We start from the raw sequence: 21,136 nt of genomic DNA, 5'->3' as shown, positions 1-21,136 counted from the left end.
TGCAGCAAATCTGAAGAAGGTGGGTGGACTATACCAATGACCTTTTCTTGGCTGTGATGCTACACTACAATTATACAAGATGTTAGCATGGTGGGGAAACCAAGTGGAAGGTATACAGGATCTCTCTGTATTGTTTCTTACAACCATATTTAAATCTAGTTACCTCAAAATCAAAAGTTTAGAAAACAAAAATGCTGGTTGTGATATAGTCAGGTTATGTCACAATTAATGGGTCCCAAGCCAGTATGAAACACACTGCCATAGATGGAAGGCAGAAACCATTAGAATGACCATCAGACCATTGCAGATGCCCCTAAAATTCTCCTCTTAATTCCTTACACCAAGCAAACTTTCTGAAGCAATTTCATTTCAAGGACCAGAGTCCTGCTGGGGGACAGCTGCTCGACTAGGCTCTGTACTGTTTTTGACAACTTCTCTCCCTGAAAGCAGTCTTTTGGGCTGCCATGTGAGAAAGACAAACTGTGGCCAGTTAGTTTGCATCAGACATACACCTGAATAACCATCAATGTCCTGCAGGACCACACACTAAGGAACACATTTTGGGAAATCCCACACATTATTCACAATAAAAAAACCAGAAAACCCTTTGTCTGTCACTGTTCAGGGAGCTTCAGGAACAGCCACAGAGTCTCAGGGACCAAGCTTTACAAGGAAGCGTGTAAGTCTGTATTAATAGCTCGGGTTCCATGGCTCATGCCTATAATCCCAGCACTTTGAGAGGCTGCAGCAAGCAGATTGCCTGAGTCCAGGAGTTTGAGACTAGCCTGGGAAAGATGGTGAAACCTCATCTCTACTAAAAATATAAAAAATTAGCCAGGCATAGTGGTATGCGCCTGTAATCCCAGCTATTTGGAAGGCTGAGGTGGGAGGACCACCTGAGCCCAGGAGGCAACGAGACCTTGTCTCTCGGTCGGGAGGGGAGGAGTTTAAATATAGTTCACTGGCCAGCCATTCTCTCCTCTAGAGGAGGTGAGGACCTAAACCTGATGGGCTCCTGAAACTAGGGCTTCCCAGCTTAGGTTTGCAGGTTCAAGGGCAGTATAGGTCTATCCTTCTTCCTTCCTTCTCACTTTGGACCCGCAGTCCAGAAACCCAGTAAATTCTCATGTAAGATAGAAAGATTTTCTTTATTAATGACCCCAACCGTATTTCTTTAGATACAGGAGTTTTGAACTCAAATACTTAGGAGAAAACAAGTTAAGATTGCATTATCCTGCAACTCATTACCAGTAACATATTGCAAAGCGAAACAGCTTGGAAAAGAGGGTAGGAGGAAAGGGAAGTGAGGGAGGGAAGATAAAGAAAAGGAATTAAGTTGATCAAGTGGAATTCTTTTTTTTTTTTTTTTAATTCTTGGGAACTATGAAGTCTTTGCAAGCACAGCTCGTTTCTGCAGATTATTTTCCAAACGTGTACAAAATGGAACCAAAACGGAGAATCCCTTAAGAACCTGAAGAGGTGCAACATTAAAAGCTACGATTATCCAGTAGCAAGTGTTCCAGCCTTCAGTTGCCAGCCGCTTCCTCCTCTTATTCCCAAGATTAGCGGGATGAAAATGTCTTCCCCCTTCAAAAGGAGAGATAAGTGCGAAGGTCAGTTTCTGGCTGCCCTTTCCTCCCACCCCACACTCCTAGACTAGATGGGATCCCAAAGAAACACCAAATGAAAGGTGGAAAGGGCTAGATTCCTTAAGCAGAGGCACTGGAACCACAGGACATGGGCTAAAATCTGGCGTTCACAGAACGGTTTCACCAGCTCTTCCTTCCTATTGGATACTTTGGATGCCCAGGAATATCAGTATTAAGCCCATAAGGACATTCAATGTACCAAGTTAGATAGAAGAATCCCTTGTCCATAATTTCTGGATGGCCTAGATGTACCTGAATTTCCGACTAGGCTCAACCATCGTCTTAGTACTACCTCATTTCATTTGTCAGCTCCTCCTACACAGCGTATACCTCTCAGGGTTCCCAGATAGCAGTTCCTTCATCTCTCACCATGAAGGCAGGTGGCTGGTTCAAAGCAATCCTCAGAACTTCCAAGGCTAAAGGTATTTCTGCTATTACGTGGTGACTCCTCCTCTGGCTTATACAACACCTGCCTGGTTCGAGGCTCCTGAACTGTGGTGTCCTGTTCCACCCAATACTTCTCCAGACGGGCTAGGTGGTCCTCAAGGACAGAGCCTCTAACTGGTACCTAACAGCATCTGGGAAAGCAGCCTGGAAGCTAGAGCTGAGAACTATGGGAAATCAGGGCAAAAACACAGGCTCTACATTTTCCCTGCCTTGGATGTATCACTCATTCCAAAATGAAGCTACATCTTATTATCCTTCTCTCCAAATGAAAAGCTCATGAGTGTTCAATTCCGGGCAGCTCATCGAGAGTTCCTGGCTTCTGCCCACAGCTGAGTCACTTAACTCCTACCCACCATTAGTAATATAATCTGGTTTTCAGGGTGGATGCAGCTGTTTGTCTCCTGCTTCTCCTTTCTGGGGCCCAACTCTGCCAAAGAGAAGCTGCAGCACAGAAGAAGGCAAAGTTGCTCTTTCTAAGTCCCAGAGAGGAGGCTTATATACAGTCTGTTCATTTCAAGGATTCATCCTTTCCTGTGTCTCTCACCAGGACAGGAAGCTATCCCTGCCCACTACACAACTGCACTCACTGGGCAGGGACTCCCAAGACTGCCTGCTGGCTGTGGAATTGCGCAGCAGCTGCCTGAAAGGCCTTCCTCCTGGATGCACAAGCAGCTACCAGTGCCAAAGGTGATGCCGGCAGCCCCGAAACTATTATGATGCCCAACCTTCCAGTCCAGTTATCAAAGGCTGCCAGGTCAGGCTTCCCTCTCACTGTACCTTGCTGCCAGTTTACTTCTTGGCCTCTACTGAACTGCCTGTCTACTGGGCCCTGAAAGCAGCATGAAATTCGCTGCCTCACACTCCAGGTCACCAAACAAGTACCTGATGAGAAAAGCACTCCTGCGTAGAGCAAGCAGGGAAAGGGGAAAATGCAGACACCAGGATGCAGACCAGGTTCTGGAGGAGCAGCAAGAGCACATCCTCTCACCTGCCCACCCACCTTGTTGGTTACTTTGTCCATTTAAGGATCTGCCCAAGAAGCTGCAGAAAAGAAACGATGCTGCTATTTCACTGCATGGCATTTGGACACTCTTCTCTGAACTGCTACAGAGACAGGCCTTTACCTAAAGAAGTCGGGGTGACTTAAACTGCTTTTTTTTTTTTTTTTTTTTTTGAGAATGAGTTTCGCTCTTGTTGCCCAGGCTGGAGTGCAATGGTGCGATCTCAGTTGCTGCAACCTCTGCCTCCTGGGTTCAAGCGATTCTCCTGCCTCAGCCTCCAGAGTAGCTGGGATTACAGGCATGCACCACCATGCCCAGCTACTTTTGTATTTTTAGTAGAGATGGGGTTTCTCCGTGTTGGTCAGGCTGGTCTCCAACTCCTGACCTCAGGCAATCCGCCCGCCTTGGCCTCCCAAAGTGCTGGGATTACAAGGGTGAGCCACCACACCCTGCCTTAAACTGCATTTTGAGAATGTCTGAAAACCCTCACCTACTGCTCAGCTCCTTGGATCTCTTTCTCATCCTTTCAAATGGCAGCAGAAACTAACTTGGCAGAAGAGCCCTCAAATGCAAGAGAGAGAGTGTAAAGCCCTAGGCATACCACACCCACTAAAACTTTGCCTCAAGAGTACTGAGTGCTGGGCCAGGTGCGGTGGCTGATGTCTGTTATTCCAACACTTTGGGAGGCTGAAGTGGGAGGATCACTTGAGTCCAGGAGTTCGAGACTAGCCTGGACAACATGGTGAAATCCTGTCTCCACAAAAATTCAAAAATTAGCCAGCTGTGATGGTGCACGCCTGTGGGCCCACCTACTTGGGGGGCTGAGGTGGGAGGATTGCTTGAGCCCAGGAGGTTGAGCCTGCAGTGAGGCAAGATTGCACCACTGCACTCCAGGCTGGGGATCACAGAGTACTGGGCTAGGCGCGGTGGCTCACGCTTGTAATCCCAACACTTTGGGAAGCTCAGGTGGGCGGATCATGAGGTCAGGAGTTCAAGACCAGCCTGGCCAAAATGGTGAAACCCTGACTCTACTAAAAATACAAATAAATTAGCCGGGCTTAGTGGCGCAAGCCTGTAGTCCCAGCTGCTGTGGAGGCTGAGGCAAGAGAATTTGCTTGAATCCAGGAGGCAGAGGTTGTAGTAAGCTAAGATTGTGCCTCTGCACTCCAGCCTATGCTCCAAGAGCGAAACTCCATCTCAAAAAACAAAAAACAAAACAAAACAACAAAACAAACACCAACAGTACTGGGGTGCTGGCAAATACACTGGCTGTTAGGGAGGCTTATGATCTCAAGACTTTTAGTTCAACTGGTACAAAACACAGCAGATGGGAGGCCGAGGTGGGCAGATTGACTGAGATCACGAGTTTGAGACCAGCCCAGGCAACATGGTGAAACCCCATCTCCACTAAAATACAAAAAATTAGCCGGGCGTGGCGGCGTGCACCTGTAGTCCCACCTACCTGGGAGGCGGAGGTTGCAGTGAGCTGAGATCGCGCCACTACACTCCAGCCTGGGCGACAGAATGAGACTCTGTCTCCCCCAACTCCCCCCACCAAAAAAACAACAAACAAAACAAAAAAACAGCAGATGAACACTATTACCTTATCTTAAGGACAGGATTGCCTGAATTTCATCAGAAGAAGAACCAAGGTCTGGACTACACTACAGCCTGGGCGACAGAATGAAACTTTGTCTCCCCCAGCTCCCCCCACCAAAAAAACAAACAAACAAACAAAACAAAAAACAGCAGATGAACACTATTACTGTATCTTAAGGACAGGATTGCCTGAATTTCATCAGAAGAAGAACCAAGGTCTGGACTACACTCCAGCCTGGGTGACAGAATAAGACTCTGTCTCCCCCAACTACCCCCACCAAACAAACGAACAAACAAACAAACAAAACAAAAAAAACAGCAGATGAACACCATTACTGTATCTTAAGGACAGGATTGCCTGAATTTCATCAGAAGAACCAAGGTCTGGCACCTTTCACAGAGATGGAACTCTCTAGGCTCTAGGCCATGCTCGCCTTTCCTGCATGCAGAGCCACATCCCTATTTAGGGCTCTCCTCAAAAGAAAAAAAAATTTTTTTTTTTTGAGACGAAGTCTCACTGTTGCTCAGGCTGGTGTGCAGTGGCACAATCTCAGCTCATTGCAACCTCTGTCTCCTGGGCTCAAGCAATTCTCTGCCTCAGCCTCCCGAGTAGCTGGGATTACAGGCGCCTGCCACCACGACCGGTTAATTTTTTTTGTATTTTTAGTAAAGATGGGGTTTCACCATCTTGGCCAGGCTGGGCCTGAACTCCTGACCTCGTGATCCACCTGCCTCAGCCTCCCAAAGTGCTGGAATTACAGGCGTGAGCCACTGTGCCCATCAGGGCTCTCCTCAATTCTATCCTCGATAAAGAGAACTTTCCTCTGCATGCAAACTTCCCGCTGAGAGTGCACCAGGGAAAGAACACTTAGTGGGCGGCGTCAGGCCTATTTACCCAATTAAAGGTCCCTAAGCAACTTCTTCCATCTCTCCAGAAAGAACACCAGAAGCACAAGACTGACTTCGTAACTCAGGCCCAAAAACAACAGTCTCTTGGTAAACTTTGTTTATTTCCTAGCTGCCATTCTCAGAGCTCACAAAGATATGGAAACAAGGAAACCCATCTGGGCCTATACAGCACTGAAAACCTGGAATCCCACCTTTGTTTTATCTACTTAGCCCTGCTGGCCTCACATGTAGCCAGTGCCCAGACACATGGAGGACCAGGCCACCAGCACCCACTGCTTCCTTCTCGGTGACTCAGGAGAGGAAGGTGGTCCTGCTGGAGTGCTGCCTAACTTACGTGATTGTTTTCATTTCTTTTTTCTCGGCATCTGGGCGTGCGCGGTTCAGCACCTTGAGGAAGTCAGACGTTTTTGCCCGCATACGTGTGTGAATATAGGCCTGGGAACAAACATAACAGGCACTGAAGCACAGTCACGGTCTAGAAAGAGCTTTGCTTTCATCAGAGGCGTTTGGGAACATACACCCTGGGACTGACCCAGGCCCTGCAGCAAAGCAGGAAGGTGAGCAATTCTGGAAACAAATATTCATCTCTGCTACGGGGAGGGGTGGGGAACAGTGGCTTGATGAAGAAAGACCATGGTTTCTTGAAGCCTCTAGAATTATCTACCTAAGAGTCAATATCCACAGCCTAGACTAACAGAACGACTTTTTGTCATGAGTTCTGGTGGAGGAAAAGACCCAGAGCATAGCGGCTGAGATGCTGGCACCCCCCTCACCTTAGAGCACTTGATGTGGTAGTGCAGGTAGTCCCGGAATGTGTGGATCAGGTTGATGGTGTTGTCTCGAGCGCTGGCATTGGTGTGACGAGGGAACAGCACTGAAGGTGGAAGACACAAGGCGTTAGGACCCAACACGAATGCCAAAGGGTGGGGAAGAACAACAGCCTAGTGAACTTCACTCCCTCTCTGCTGAAGTACCCTCCACTTGTGTCAATATTACCAGACTTTGTCAGGGTTTTTTCTTGACATGGAAGGATAAACAGCATGGCCAGGAAAGGTGTCAATGAGCGTGAATGGAGGAGCCCATGATGAAAAACAGGGCTTGACCCTAGGCCTTCATTCTAGTCCTGGATTCTGCAGCTGTGCATTTTGAAATCTATTCCCTGTCTGCCACACATGTACTAGCTCCTGCCTGTGCAGCTGGGCACACTCCAGGATCACACTAACTGGCTATAACAGTTTACCTTAAGGAATCAGGATTAGGAAATGCAGCTGCCTGTCTTAGGTCCTTGGTGCTGAAACAGAGTAAACCTTCCCAGAAAATAGATGCCAGAGAATTTCCCATATTCTCACTGTGAAAACAGACAATAAGGTATAAGGACCTGAACCCTCATGATAGGCCAGGCAAGAGGAGCTGCTCTGACTGGGCCTGACTGAAGTCCAACCCTGTGGCACCAGCCACCTAAAGACCTGTGTGAGGCCGGGCGCGGTGGCTCACGCCTGTAATCCCAGCATTTTGGGAGGCTGAGGTGGGCGGATCATCTGAGATCAGGAGTTCGAGACCAGCCTGGGCAACATGGTGAAACCCCATCTCTACTAAAAATATAAAAATTAGCCACATGTGATGGCATGTGCCTGTATAATCTCAGCTACTTGGGAGGCTATGACTCTAAGTCTGCCATAATTTTATATACCACAAGAGAAAAATGCTGCCAATTAAACTATGACATGCCATGAATTGTAAGACGCACCCCAGCTTCAAAGATAAAAACTTGAAAAAAATGGTATAGCTGGCTGGGCGCGGTGGCACATGCCTGTAATCCCAGCACTTTGGGAGACTGAAGTGGGTGGATCGCTTGAGGCCAGGAGTTGAGATCAGCCTGGCCAATAGGGAAATCCTGTTTTGTTTTGTTTTGTTTTTGAGACGGAGTATTGCTCTGTCGCACAGGCTGGAGCGCAGTGGCGTGATCTCGGATCATTGCAAGCTCCGCCTCCCAGGTTCACGCCATTCTCCTGTCTCAGCCTCCCAAGTAGCTGGGACTACAGGTGCCTGCCACCACGCCTGGCTAAGTTTTTGTACTTTTAGTAGAGATGGGGTTTCACTGTGTTAGCCAGGATGGTCTCGATCTCCTGATCTCGTGATCTGCCCGCCTCGGCCTCCCAAAGTGCTGGGATTACTGGCGTGAGCCACCACACCCGGCCGGAAACCCCGTTTCTACTAAAAATACAAACGTTAGCTGGGTGTGGTGGCATGTGCCTGTAGTCCCAGCTACTCGGGAAGCTGAGGCACGAGAATTGTTTGAGCCTGGGAAGCAGAGGTTGCAGTGAGCCGAGATCACACCACTGCACTCCAGTCTGGGTGACAGAGAGAAAGAAAAAAGAAAAAAGTGTATTGTTTAGATTTAATGAAATTTGGTAAATCAACAGATTCATCACCAATAAACAGGCTCACCTTTACCACTGAGGTGAATTAAATTACATTTCACAAAGGAGACATTCCAGTGGCATCGGGTGCAGTGTGAATGAGCTGTTAATTCCAAACTGTAAGCTATCCTAATCAGCCAGTGCATGAGGCTGGAGCAACTGAAGGAAGACCTGAATTTACTCCATGGAAAAGTGGAGTAAGTGGACCATGGCTGGAGCTTGGGCTTAATAAGCAAAAAACCAAGAATTGCCAAATGACAGAGAACCACCATCTAGCTGCTTAGGTGGTTTCTCTTCTTAACTCCTTTTTCTGGTAAGACAGGGTCTCACTCTGTCACCCAGGCTGGAGTGTAGTGGTGCCATCACAGCTCACTGCAGCCTCGACCTCCTGGGTTCAAGTGATCCTCCCACCTCAGCCTCTCAAGTAGCTATGACTACAGTCATGCAACACCATGTCTAGCTATCTTTTTTTTTTGAGACAGTCTCCCAGGCTGTAGCACAGCAGGACGATCTCGGCTTGCTGCAACCTCCACCTCCCAGGTTTACGCAATTCTCATGCCTCACCTGGTCAAGTAGCTGGGACTATAGGCACAGGCCACCATGTCCAACTAATTTTTTTATTTTTAGTAGAGATGTGGTTCACCATGTTGGCCAGGTTGGTCTTGAACTCCTGACCTCAAGTGATCTGCTCGCCTTGGCCTCCCAAAGTGCTGGGATTATAGGCGTGAGCCGCTGTGCCTGGCCCCTGGCTTTTTGTAGAGATGAGGTTGCGCCATGCTATCCAGGCTGGTCCCAAACTCTTGGACTCAAGCGACGCAACAACCTCGGGCTCCCAGAGTGCTGGGATTACAGGCATGAGCCACTGTGCCTGGCCTATCCTTAACTCTTTTTCTTTTTGAGTCCAAGGTCTCACTCTGTCATCCAGGCTGGAGTGCAATGGTGTGATCTTGGCTCACTGAAACCTCTGCCTCCTGGGTTCAAGGGATTCTTGTGCCTCAGCCTCCCGACTAGCTGGGATTACAGGCACATGCCACCACTCCCAGCTAATTTTTGTGTGTGTTTTTTTTTTTTTTTGGTAGACACGGAGTTTCACCATGTTGGCCGGGCTAGTCTCAAACTCCTGACCTCAGGTGATCTGCCCACAGTGTTAGGATTATAGGCGTGAGACACTGTACCCAGCCTCCTTAACTCTTTTTTTTTTTTGGAGACTGAGTCTTGCTCTGTTGCCAGGATGGAGTGCAGTGGTGCGATCTCAGCTCACTGCAACCTCCACCTCCCCGGTTCAAGCAATTCTCCTGCCTTAGCCTCCCAAGTAGCTGGGACTACAGGCGTGCGCCACCATGCCCAGCTAATTTTTTTTTTGTATTTTAGTAGAGACAGAGTTTCACCATGTTGGCCAGGATGGTCTCAATCTCCTGACCTTGTGATTCGCCTGCCTTGGCTTCCCAAAGTGCTGGGATTACAGCTGTGAGCCACCGTGCCTGGCCAAAACTGTACTTGTACTCCTTCAAGCTGGAATCAAACCAGTGACCTAAGGACATCTCCTACTGAGGAAGCAGCTACAGTCCTCCGCTCTACCAGCTGAGCTATCGAAGGGACCTTAACTCTTGATATCAGAATTCAGTCTTATTTTTAAGATTTAAGAAAAACGGGGAAAAAAATAAAGGAAATGATTACTGTACAAAAATAGCATATGGCATGCTCTGTGATTAATACCCTGTGACATTCCTCCTTTAGTCACAGCAATGGCAACAGGAACAACTTGGTACGCCTGCTTTTGCCTACCTTAAAATGTTAACCAAGGTTCTGTGCAGATTTAGGTATTCTGTGTGAACTCATTAAAGCGGCATGCAAGCAGCAAGTGCACCCTGCTCACCAAAGGTGATGTAGCCAATGTTGTCACCCACAGCGGCGTCCGTGTCTTTCAGCTCCAGAGGAGGTTCCCTGTGGCTAAAGAGGACCTGTGGGGCTGTATGGCTGGCTCTGCGTCCTTCTTTGAACTCCTGCCAAGACAAAGCAAAAGCGACCAGAAGAGAAGTGGGTGTAAGATGAGTGGCAACTCAAGCTATCGGGTTTGTTCTATGCGGTGTGACCTTTGTAGCCCTCCAGAGCAGCAGGAGGTAACAAATAAACTACACCAAACCTGAAATATTACAAGTGCTAGCTGCTGCCACTGCACTTCAGATTCAAAAGGAAGAGACTTCAAAGTAATAAGCCAGATCTTCAAAATGTGATGAAAAGTAGTGATAATCCTTTTCCCTTGGACCAACATAGGTGATAAACTACCATACTTTCTCTAGGCTCTGGGACTTTGCATGAGTCTTTTTTCACTGAGGATCTTGTTGCTATTTAGAATTCATCAATAAAATCTTTAGAGCAAACTTAAGCTCTTCTTGGGGACAGAAGACAATGGAATGAAAGAAGCTGAGCTGTCTTGGTGCTCATAAAGGAAGCCCTTCCATGTTTCAATCTCCAAACCTGAAGCTTCTATAGTCCATGCATTCCTATGTAAATAGACAAGTAATACAAGACTTCCTTCTCTCAGCCAGATCTGCAAGAACAGAAGTAGATTTTCTAGCAATGCCAGTAAAACTGGATGATCCAAATTCATCAAGCGGGCCTTCGACGATGATAGATAGCAGGAGGATGCAGCCAAGGACTCTCCAAGGTCTCTTGTTTTAGGAGTTCTGAAGGCATGGTTACAGTCATGTGGCCTGCAGTGCCCTTCTACTGCTGCTCCAATACCACCTCCTAACACCATCTCCAACAAACCCGGGCAGGTACTGCTCTCTTGCTGGAGCTGCCATGTCTTTTCTACAAACCTCTACTATGACATTTTACTATTCATTAATGCATCTGGCCCCCCTAACACGTTACGAGTTCAAATCAAAGATCCTGCTTAATTTATCTTTGTAATTTATTCCTCTGTCCTTCAAAGAGGCTATGCAGCATATGCCTTGCTGAGAGAATGCAAGTGCTTCTATCCGAGCTGGTTTAGTATCATCACACTGTACAGGAATAGGCAAGGGCTGTTTTCAGTTGCAGGCAGGAAGAATACACACTGATGAGCAAGCCCTCTCAGCAATTAGTGGCAAAGGAAAGATGATGGCTGAGGAGCCGCAATGCCTAGCCTGGGACCTCACCTATTTCACAAACTGCCTCTCATGCTAACACTACCAAGCTTTAAGTAGGAAAAGAAATGACCATAAGCTGGGTTAGATTAGTCCCCTTTTGAACAGATTTTCTGCCCGAAAGGAAAAATATCTGCAAAGGAAGGGAAGGAGTCAAGATTATCCCAAATGGAAATTTCTAGAGCAAAGCTTCTAAAATCACCCTTCTCTAGAAAACATTTTTTATTCTACAACGGGGTTAAGAAGCTTTTTAACTTCTACTGGTTTTACTTTTCAGTCTTAAGGAATTAAACAGAACAGATATGTAACTGCTGGCATTTTCTTGTGTTTATTAAGTATCTCTAAGGCTCCAATTCACAGGTACATGTGGTATTCACAATGAGATGGGGTATTTATATACCAGTGGTGACTTATTAGCACTCGTTAGTTTTGTATATGGAAAATAATATATTTAAGACTCGGTCAACAATCTGTTTCTGGTTTGGGCCTACTCTTTCTTTCTTTTTTGAGACAGGGTTTCACTCTATCACCCAGGCTGGAGTGCAGTGGTGCGATCCTGGCTCACTGCAACCTCCACCTCCCGGGTTCAAGCAATTTTCATGTCTCGGCCTCACGAGTAGCTGAGATTACAGGCGTGTGCCACCATCCCCGGCTAATTTTTGGCTGGACTATTCTTTAGATTATCTGACGTCTTTGCTTCTCCTCGGTTCTCTCTCCTAAATAAAACTTTAAAACAAACACACCCAAACAGCCCTCCATCTTCACTGGCATCTTTGTTACATGTAATTCAGCAATATTGTCTTTTTACTCTCCTGGCTAGGACGTCTTTTGAGCATCAGACTATTTCTCTCTTCCAAACTACTATTTATCATAGGAAGTTCAGAATAAATTCAAATATATACAAGGAATTTAGCATACGATAAAGGTAGCATCTTAAATCAGGGGTGTAAACATGGAAATAATTGCTACTGGAACCACTGGATAGCCATTTAGAAAAAAAAATAGATTATTCTTTCATACCATATACCAAGAGAAGGTCTCAACAAATAAAAAATCATGTATAAAATATGTAACTGTAAAAATACCCAGAAAATAACAGGTAAATTTCCTTATAACCTTGGAGTAGGGAAGGGTTTTCTACCCCTTTACTCAAAATCTGGAAGCCATAAAAGATAAGAATGATTAATGTGATTATGCAAAAACAAACTTCCACATGGGGGAAAAAACCCCACAAAACAAGGTCCAATGACAAACGGGAGAAAATATTTCAACTCTTAATCACAGATGAAAGGCTACTCTCCCTAGTATATAAAGAAATTGAGAAGCTCAATGACCCCACAGAACAATGGGTAAAGGCATAAAGAGACACTTCATAAGAAAACCAAATGGTCTACAATGTAGGAAAAGATGTTCTGACCTCATTCATAAGTGAACAGAGACATTACTTTTAACCTATCAGATCAGGAGAAACCCAAAAGTTGACAACATACTCTGGGAAAACAGACACTTCTATCCATCACTGGTGGATGATAAAATGCTACTACCCTGATGGAGAAGAGTTTGGCAATATCTACCAAAATTACTGAACTTGGACTCAGTGTTCCCAGTTCAGGAAAATATCCTACAGACACAACCACACATGCAAACAGGCAGAAAGGGCCCTTAAAATAACGTCTTTACAACTGCCTAAGAGGCAGATGCTTGTGTCTTTGTCCCTGAACATACAGAAACCGGTGGTTTCCACTTAACTCTTCCTGGTTATTTAGTTACTAACTTGGCTTTAAAATCTTATAATATGAAAAGAATTCTAGTTCACCATAAGCTAATCTCCAAAAGCATGATTACTGGTCCTACTGCTTTTCATGGAGTAAGCGTTGAAATGATGGCTTCTATCAGACATTCTCCAGTACTCAGCTGATCAACGCCCATACCACTAACAGTAAGACATCCATGAGAGTGGAGGAATAAACTTCCTGTCTTTTTCTGAGAGGGGAAAAGCATCCCTCAGAGTCTGCTTGCCAAATGACAAAAGCAAGACTTGAATTCTGATCAGGCTGGATATGCATGCTGGAAGGGAAAGGCCACAAAGGCTGGCAACTAGTAGACTAGTGACCATGAGGAACTTCAAACAGTGTTCTCAGGGTACAACTTTCTGTGCCAGGTGACCCTCATTCTTTTTCCTAGAAATTTACAATTCCAGGCCTAGGAAAAAGTTCTATTTATTTTTTGGGAAAATCCAGCAGAAGTCTAGTTTTCGATGGTCATTTCCAACAAATTACCTCAGCCTCTGCATTTGGAAAGGGTGGCAGGGCAGATGACTTCCTGAGTCTAGCACTGCACAAGGCCAGTTACTATCTAGAGATCCTGTTAGTGCCAAAATGCAGAAGAGGCTTTGTCTTCCCTTTCAGGTAAGTGACCTACCACAGGTACCCTGAAGGAGGCATTTAAATTCATATGCCAAAAAAGAATACACAAAATTCTCCTAAGGAACAAATCTCCAGTACACTCTCCAAGATAAGATCTGTTTAAAGTATAGAAATAAGTTGTTTCCTGGAATAAAATGGAATAAGATTGGTAAAAAACCAGCCAAATCTAAATACATACTTCAGAGCTTTAAAAGTTAGTTTGTGACTCTGGATTTAGCCCAATTTCTGAGGTACTGCATTTAATTCCCCTGTCAATTTTGCACAAAAACACATGAAATGCCTATCTAGAGGCTTATTTTAGGACCCAAGAAATATGTGTATGTTTTAATATTCTTTCATCAAGTTCAGCACTAGCAAATGCTGAAGTGTCAATATTCCAATAAGGACTCCCAAACTAGAGTTTCTGATTAATTAGCCAAAACACAAAAGCCACTAGGGATGGAGCAATTGAGAATATCACTTTTGAAGATTTCCCTAGCCACTTAGAAGGCTATGCAAGGTATCTTTACTGTTTAAGCACAGTTGTCTTTCTATTTGGCAAAAGAGATTCTGCTTCAGAATTTAAAAATCTTTACCATCCTGCCAAGGAACAGAATGAAGGTAGTAACGTTTTCAAAAAATTTTACCATTGTACTCGATTTTGAATGCTGAGCCATCTCAGAAGAAACCAGCCTGAATGTCACTTGACCAATGAACTCTCATGTCCATCCTAGAGCCAGCAACTAACTGGCCAGCAGATTGGTATACAATGACTTGAATACAACTACACCAAAAATCCAATTATAAAATGCCCTGCTAACCCTCATGACTCTTTTTTTTTGGAGATGCAGTTTCGCTCTTTTTCCCCAGGCTGGAGTGCAATGGCACGATCTTGGCTCACTGCAACCTCTGCTTCCTGGGTTCAAGTGATTCTCCTGCCTCAGCCTTCCAAGTAGCTGGGATTACAGGTGCCTGCCACCATGCCTGGCTAATTTTTTGTACTTTTTTAGTAGAGATGGGGTTTCACCATGTTGGCCAGGATGATCTCGATCTCTTGACCTCGTGATCTGCCCACCTCGGCCTCCCACAGTGCTGGGATTACAGGCCAGAGCCACCGCGCCTGACCTCTCATGACTCTTCTTAAGATGAACTTCCTGTGAGGGAAGTACTATATGTTGACCCATCATCCAAACTCAGGCTCAGTCTGTCAGTTCAACAACTCTACCTGTTCGTATATTATCTACTACCAAAGAATTGGCTATAGAGCCCATTCTGAAAAGACCTTAGGACCAAACCAAAAGCAGAACTTACTAGAAATCTGAGGAAACAGAAGAGGTTAGGGTTAGGAAACCTGACAAAGTTTTAGGTCAAAGACCCCACAGTAGGAAGGATACATAATATTCATTCATAGTTAGTATGTTTAATTCTCAACTCACCCTTTAGTTTTGTCCCGCAAAACTAGAACCACTGAGAAAAAAAAGATTAGGCTGGGCGCAGGGGCTCATGCCTGTAATCCCAGCACTTTGGGAGGCTGAGGCGGGTGGATCACAAGGTCAGGAGATCGACACCATCCTGGCCAACGTGGTGAAACCCCATCTCTACTAAAAGTACAAAAATTAGCTGGGTGTGGTGGCGGGCGCCTGTAATCCCAGCTACTTGGGAGGCTGAAGCAGGAGAATCGCTTGAACCCGGGAAGCGGAGGTTGCAGTGAGCTGAAATCATGCCACTGCACTCCAGCCTGGTAACAGAGCAAGACTCCATCTCAAAACAACAGCAGCAGCAACAAAAAATATTCACTGAGTTTTGTGGGAGTTGTCTATTAAATCTTCAACAAATTCTAACGTCAAGGCTGGGCGCGGTGGCTCACACCTGTAATCCCAGCACTTTGGGAGACCGAGATGGGCATCACCTGAGGTTGGCAGTTGGAGACCAGCCTGACCAACATGCAGAAACCCCGTCTCTACTAAAAATACAAAATTAGCCAGGCGTGGTGGCGCGTGCTTATAATCCCAGCTACTCGGCAGGTTGAGGCAGGAGAATTGCTTGAACCCGGGAGGCGGAGGTTGCAGTGAGCCGAGATCGCGCCATTGCACTCCAGCCTGGGCAACAAGAGCGAAACTCCGTCTCAGGAAAAAAAAAAAATCCTAACATCAACAGAGCTGCTAGATCTCTTTCCTATGCTCATGGTATGTTTGGGTGCAAAGGTGTAAGTCGCCATGCATGATTTTCCCCCAAGATGTCTGCTCCATACCTGCATGAACACCTTTCCAATGACCACATCGTCGTCATCCTTAAACACTGTGCTGAAGACTACTGTGACTCTGTCCTTTTTAGACTCAACATACCTGAGGGGAACAAAACCCATGAGGATAAGTACAGAATCAGAATGGGGTTTTGTCAATAACTTGATCCACAAGTGCATCAGAAGGCTAAAGTCACAAATCTCTTAAATCATAATATAAAGGTGTGCCAAATGAAACGATATTTATGGTCAACAAAGTCAGCGCACAAAATGAATGCCCTAAGAGAGGCAGCAGATGGAAATTATCAGAAGTAGATTTTATTGACTTGTAAATATAACACGGAACCGATGGTCACCTTGCCTGCTGATTATCCAGGTTATACTCTTAAACATGACTCAGAACAGTGGTGCCTCAAAAGAAAGCACTGGATTCTCTTTCTACCTTCTGTCAGCTCTCAGTATCTGGAGAGTAGGAGGAGTGGCTGATTTTTGCCCTATCATCTACTTCCTGGCTTAAGAAATTTTATGAGAAAAACATTTTCACACCATACAGCTTAAGGTCTGACCAAGCCATATTTCTTTCAGTAAGTGCCATGGTGGTGTGACAGTCATATCCAGGCTTCAGGACTAAATTCTGTACTCACATGGTCTCATCATCCCTATAATGGATAACTGCCCTGTTCTCTCCTTCCTTGCCCTCTTCTTGGAATTGGAAGTATTTTTCAAAGACAGAGGCAAAACAATTTCGCTTCAACATGCCAGCTTGATGCACAATGGAATCCTTGGATGCCGGAAGATTTTCAAGGTCGTATAGCAAAGAGACATTGTATCCTGGAGGGAGGAAAAAAAACAAAAAACAACCCAGCAGCTACATTAAAAAAAAAAAAAAAAAAAGCAGCATACTATCTCTTAACAAGTGAACAGAGACCAGAGGCAATTAAAAAAATTTTTTTTCAGTTTCTACTGACATTTTACTTTGTCTCATTATCTGTACTTTTAACCTCGGTAGAATATAGTCTATTTTCATCTACCTCACAGGGAAAAATGAGGTGAAATAAAATCTTTTTATAAGATTCTTGTAAATATATATAATTAATGTTAATCAAAAATTTGAATCAGTATCAAAGATGACTAATTACAAATATGTAATTGGAGAAAGTCAGAACCTGGGAACTCTGATTGGAAATGTACTCTTCCAGACACAGTTGTAGAGGAGCCACGTTATCTTTCTCTGATAGTTTAATGTGCCAAGTATCAATATGGCCAGCAGATGGGTAGCTTTGTGATAATAAGACAGACCCTTCTACATACCACTGCAAACTATGAGGAGGCAGGGTAGAAAAACCAACTATCTGTTCACCTATACGCCTCTTCAGTAGCTTTTATTGGTATACATTGTAAAATTTTCAGTATTTTTTATAACATTTTACTTCATTTGATCTCCATAACCATGCTTTGAAGTCTGCAGGCTAGATAGGGTTACTGTTTTACAGAGGAAAAAGGAGATTCAAAGAAATGACATGAATTGCCAAATACAGCATGACACATAAGTGTAGGGCCTCTATTTTGAGTTGAACAGAACTGGGTCCAAATCCTGGCCTTGTCATCTTGTAACCTTAAAAAAACTTCTGGGTGTGGTGGCTCATGCCTGTAATCCCAGCACTTTGGGAGGCTGAGGTAGGCAGATCACCTGAGGTCAGGAATTTGAGACCATCCTGGCCAACATGGCGAAACCCTGTCTCTACTAAAAACAAAAAACTAGCCAGGTGTGGTGGTGGGCACCTGTAATCCTAGCTACTCGGGAGGCTGAGGCAGGAGAATCGCTTGAACCCACAAGGTGGAGGTTGCAGTGAGCTGAGATCGCGCCACTGCACAAGAGTGAGACTCCGTCTCCAGGAAAAAAAAAAAAAAAAAATCTCCTGTCATTTCCCTCGTGGTCAAAAAAAAAAAAAGGGGGGGGGGGTAGGGTGGACTGGGCACAGTGGCTCACACCTGTATTCCCAGCACTCTAGGAGGCCAAGGTGGGCGGATCACCTGAGGTCAGGGGTTTGAGACCAGCCTGACCAATATGGCAAAACCCCGTCTCTACTAAAAATACAAAATTAGCTGGGTGCAGTGGTGCATGCCTGTGGTCCCAGGTACTCTGGAGGCTGAGGCAGGAGAATTGCTTGAACCTGGGAGGTGGAGGTTGTAATGAGCTGAGATCATGACACTGCACTCCAGCCTGGGAGACTAGTGAAATTCTGTCTCAAAAAACAAAACGAACAAACAAACAAACAAAAAGGAGGGGGGGAGGGAGGCGGTGTGGAGATAGGGGAGACTGTTGTGAGCATTAAAAGAATGTATAGTACTTAAAGTGTGTGGAACATGACAGGTCATCAATTTGGGTGCAGAATACGGACTGAAACCGTTGGGTGACCTGCCTCTTTACAGCATGTCCACTATGAATTCCCAGAAGCCGGGCTGGAACACTTGATTATAGAATCAAATGATTAATAAGTGTCAAAAAGGTTTAGAGATGTTTTTGCAAGAATATTTGTATATATCACTGAGGATCATTTTATATTCTAGGCAACTGACGGGAATAACTTCACCAGAACTGTACAGATTTCACACTTCTAAGTATCTGAAACCTCATTACTATTTCATTTTTTCCCAAAAGCATTCTTGAGATCTTATTTTATTTTATTTTTTTTGAGACGGAGTTTTGCTCTTGTTGCCCAGGGTGGAGTGCAATGGCCTGATCTCTGCTCACCGCAACATCCACCTCCCAGGTTCAAGCGATTCTCCTGCCTCAGCCTCCTGAGTAGCTGGGATTACAGGCACGCGCCACCACGCCTGGCTAATTTTGTATTTTTAGTAGAGATGGGGTTTCTCCATGTTGGTCAGGCTGGTCTCAAACTCCTGAACGCAGGTGATCCGCCTGCCCCGGCCTCCGGCAGTGCTGGCATTACAGGCGTGAGCCACAGTGACCCGCTGAGCTCTGTATTTTTTGTTGAACATAGGCTATTTGGGAGGATGGGCTAAATCTTTGCAACAGATAATACTTAGCACATTTCTGGCACTCCAGTATTAAATAATATCAATCATCATTCCATTTTGGATACTTGAAAAGCAGATAAGCACACAGATTACAAGGTTAGATTAAAAAAGAAAATACTTAGAACTGAGGTTTGCTAGTTTTAGGAAGCCAAATAAAACTATAGCTAAGGTACAGTCTGTCTTTAAGTAAGGCTTCTAACATGATGAACAGAATATACTGAGGATGAAGGGAAGTAAAAATCTAGTATGACTTGCTGAGTTCTCCAAACGTGCCTAGAAAAACCCATTAAAAAAGAGGAGGGGAGACTCTACTTTTTTTTTTTTTTTTGAGACTGAATCTTGCTCTGTCGCCTAGGGTGGAGGGCAGTGGCGCAATCTCGGCTCACGGCAACCTCTGCCTCCTTGGTTCAAGCGATTCTCGTGCCTCAGCCACCCGACTACCTGGGATTACAGGTGGCTGCCACCATGCCTGACTAATTTCTGTATTTTTCGTCGAGACAGGAGTCTCGTTTTGTTGCCCAGGCTGGTCCTGAACGCCTGGGCTCAAGCAATTCACCCACCTTGGCCTCCGGAAGTGCTGGGATTAAAGGTGTGAGCCACTGTACTTGGTTGAGACACTACTTTCACACACTTTTATGTTTTACACTTGTATGAAGATAGGGTCTGCAATCTGGCAATGTCTATGATTTAGTGGGAGGTAGGAGGAGGCCCAGGCACAGAAACATAAACTTTCCATGTCAGGATATTGGCTGTGACAAGCATGCCCAAGACTTTGGACACGATTTTTCTGTTCTAGATCTGTTTGTTTCTTTCTTTAATACCTTGATTCCGCCAAAAGCCTACAGTGTTATCTTGGCTTTTATTTCTGTGACACATTCATCCCGCCAATTTGGAGATTAAAAAAAAAAAAAAAAAAAGGTGCTGGGTATGGTGGCTCATGCCTGTAATCCCAACTCTCTGGGAGGCAGAGGCTGAGGTGGGTGGATTGCTTGAGGCTAGGAGTTTCAGACCTCCTTACTCTGTTTTGGCAGTCTGCGCAGCAGACAGTGAGACCCTCTTTCTACAAAATAAAAAAATTAGTTAGGTATGGTGGCATGTGCCTGTAGTTTCCAGCTACTGGAGAGGCTAAAGCAGGAGGATTGCTTGAGCACAAGATTTGGAGGAGGCTGCAGTGAGCTGTAACTGTACCACTGAATTCCAGCCTGGGCAACAGAATGAGACTGTCTGAAAAAATAGGTGAGGTGATGAAATAAGCTAGCACAAGTAACTGCTGTTAAGAGTGACAGAGAACTTCCTTCTTAGAAGACTTTTCTAATCAAGGTACCAGAGTTGTAATAGTTGAATAACAAATATTATGTTCCAATGGTCTTACTACCTGGTTCTCACTTTGGGGTCCCGCTAAATGCCTCAGAATTTGAGACATGCCACTGAATCACAGGGTAAAAGGGCTGTTCAGTTTTTCCACTTTAAACCACCTTTAAAGCAGTATAACATAGCTGTTCTATTCAAGGATGACACGGTACCTTTCAATTCCTCTGGCCATGAATGCTGAGACCACCTATTAGAAGACTGGATTAAGAAAGGGTCTGATATTTATTACTTGAAATCACAATAGTGTGGTGAATATTCCTCTTCCTTCTCCAAATATGTAGTGTGCAGAAAAAGGTTACTAAGGGCTGAGGGTGGGAATCAATGTTTGCTCATCCTTTTCAAAGGCATTTTAATCACCGTGAACAAACAAATGTGGCCCTCTGGCTGAAAGATTAAGAGTCATGTGGCCCCATCAAGTAAATGTTAAAAATGCCATACATCAATTTTGTACCCCTACTGTGTTCCATACTGGACAAAGCAAAGCCTCTTAAAAGCTATTTTTATGGAGGGAGTTGAATTAGGGATGGGCTCATGAAGAAATATTTGTAATAATATTTAAATGAAATCCTTTGGGTAAGAAAAGCATAATATAAAAAGGACACCTCTCTTCCCATGTCATTCCATAATTGCTCACACGACTACATACCTGATTCTGGATTTACCAAGAAACTCCCGTACACCCTCTTTAATAACTAGAAAATAAAAACAAAACAAAACAAAATATGTTAATCCAAAGGCCACGATAATTTCATTATTTTTAAAGTATTGTACTTGTCAAGCTCTTCCTAAGTTGGCATCCTTCCTAACTTTCATTTGGTGGATGGGAAAGTAGAGACAGAGGGGAAGTGGGTTTAGTCACCAACAAGTCACAGAACTGAGAGGAGAATCTCTTTTTGCCCAGGCTGGAGTGCAATGGCGCG

At 44.9% G+C, this 21,136-nt stretch overlaps 1 protein-coding gene and 1 non-coding gene across 2 annotated transcripts in view; both read right to left on the bottom strand.

The window, feature by feature from the left end:
• Positions 1–1,129: 1,129 nt before the first annotated feature.
• ARPC2 (actin related protein 2/3 complex subunit 2) overlaps positions 1,130–21,136 on the bottom strand; it is a 37,292-nt gene continuing 17,285 nt past the window's right edge. Inside the window, exons 5-11 of the mRNA XM_007966250.3 lie at positions 20,863–20,908; positions 16,448–16,634; positions 15,813–15,906; positions 9,902–10,028; positions 6,379–6,479; positions 5,940–6,040; positions 1,130–1,587 (exon numbers count right to left, since the gene is read on the bottom strand). Coding sequence (XP_007964441.1) covers positions 1,563–1,587; positions 5,940–6,040; positions 6,379–6,479; positions 9,902–10,028; positions 15,813–15,906; positions 16,448–16,634; positions 20,863–20,908 — 681 coding nt within the window. The 3' untranslated portion in view covers positions 1,130–1,562. The remainder of the gene's footprint in view (positions 1,588–5,939; positions 6,041–6,378; positions 6,480–9,901; positions 10,029–15,812; positions 15,907–16,447; positions 16,635–20,862; positions 20,909–21,136) is intronic.
• On the bottom strand, positions 9,529–9,621 carry TRNAY-GUA (transfer RNA tyrosine (anticodon GUA)). The gene is made up of 2 exons: positions 9,585–9,621; positions 9,529–9,564 (listed from the first exon to the last, which is right to left on the bottom strand). It is a non-coding gene; the product is annotated as a tRNA-Tyr (tRNA).

This window comes from Chlorocebus sabaeus, chromosome 10 (genome assembly GCF_047675955.1).
Source record: "Chlorocebus sabaeus isolate Y175 chromosome 10, mChlSab1.0.hap1, whole genome shotgun sequence".
In the NCBI taxonomy this organism is placed as follows: domain Eukaryota; kingdom Metazoa; phylum Chordata; class Mammalia; order Primates; family Cercopithecidae; genus Chlorocebus; species Chlorocebus sabaeus.
The sequence above is the reverse complement of the archived record's forward strand: the minus strand, read 5'-3'. Positions and strand labels throughout refer to the sequence as shown.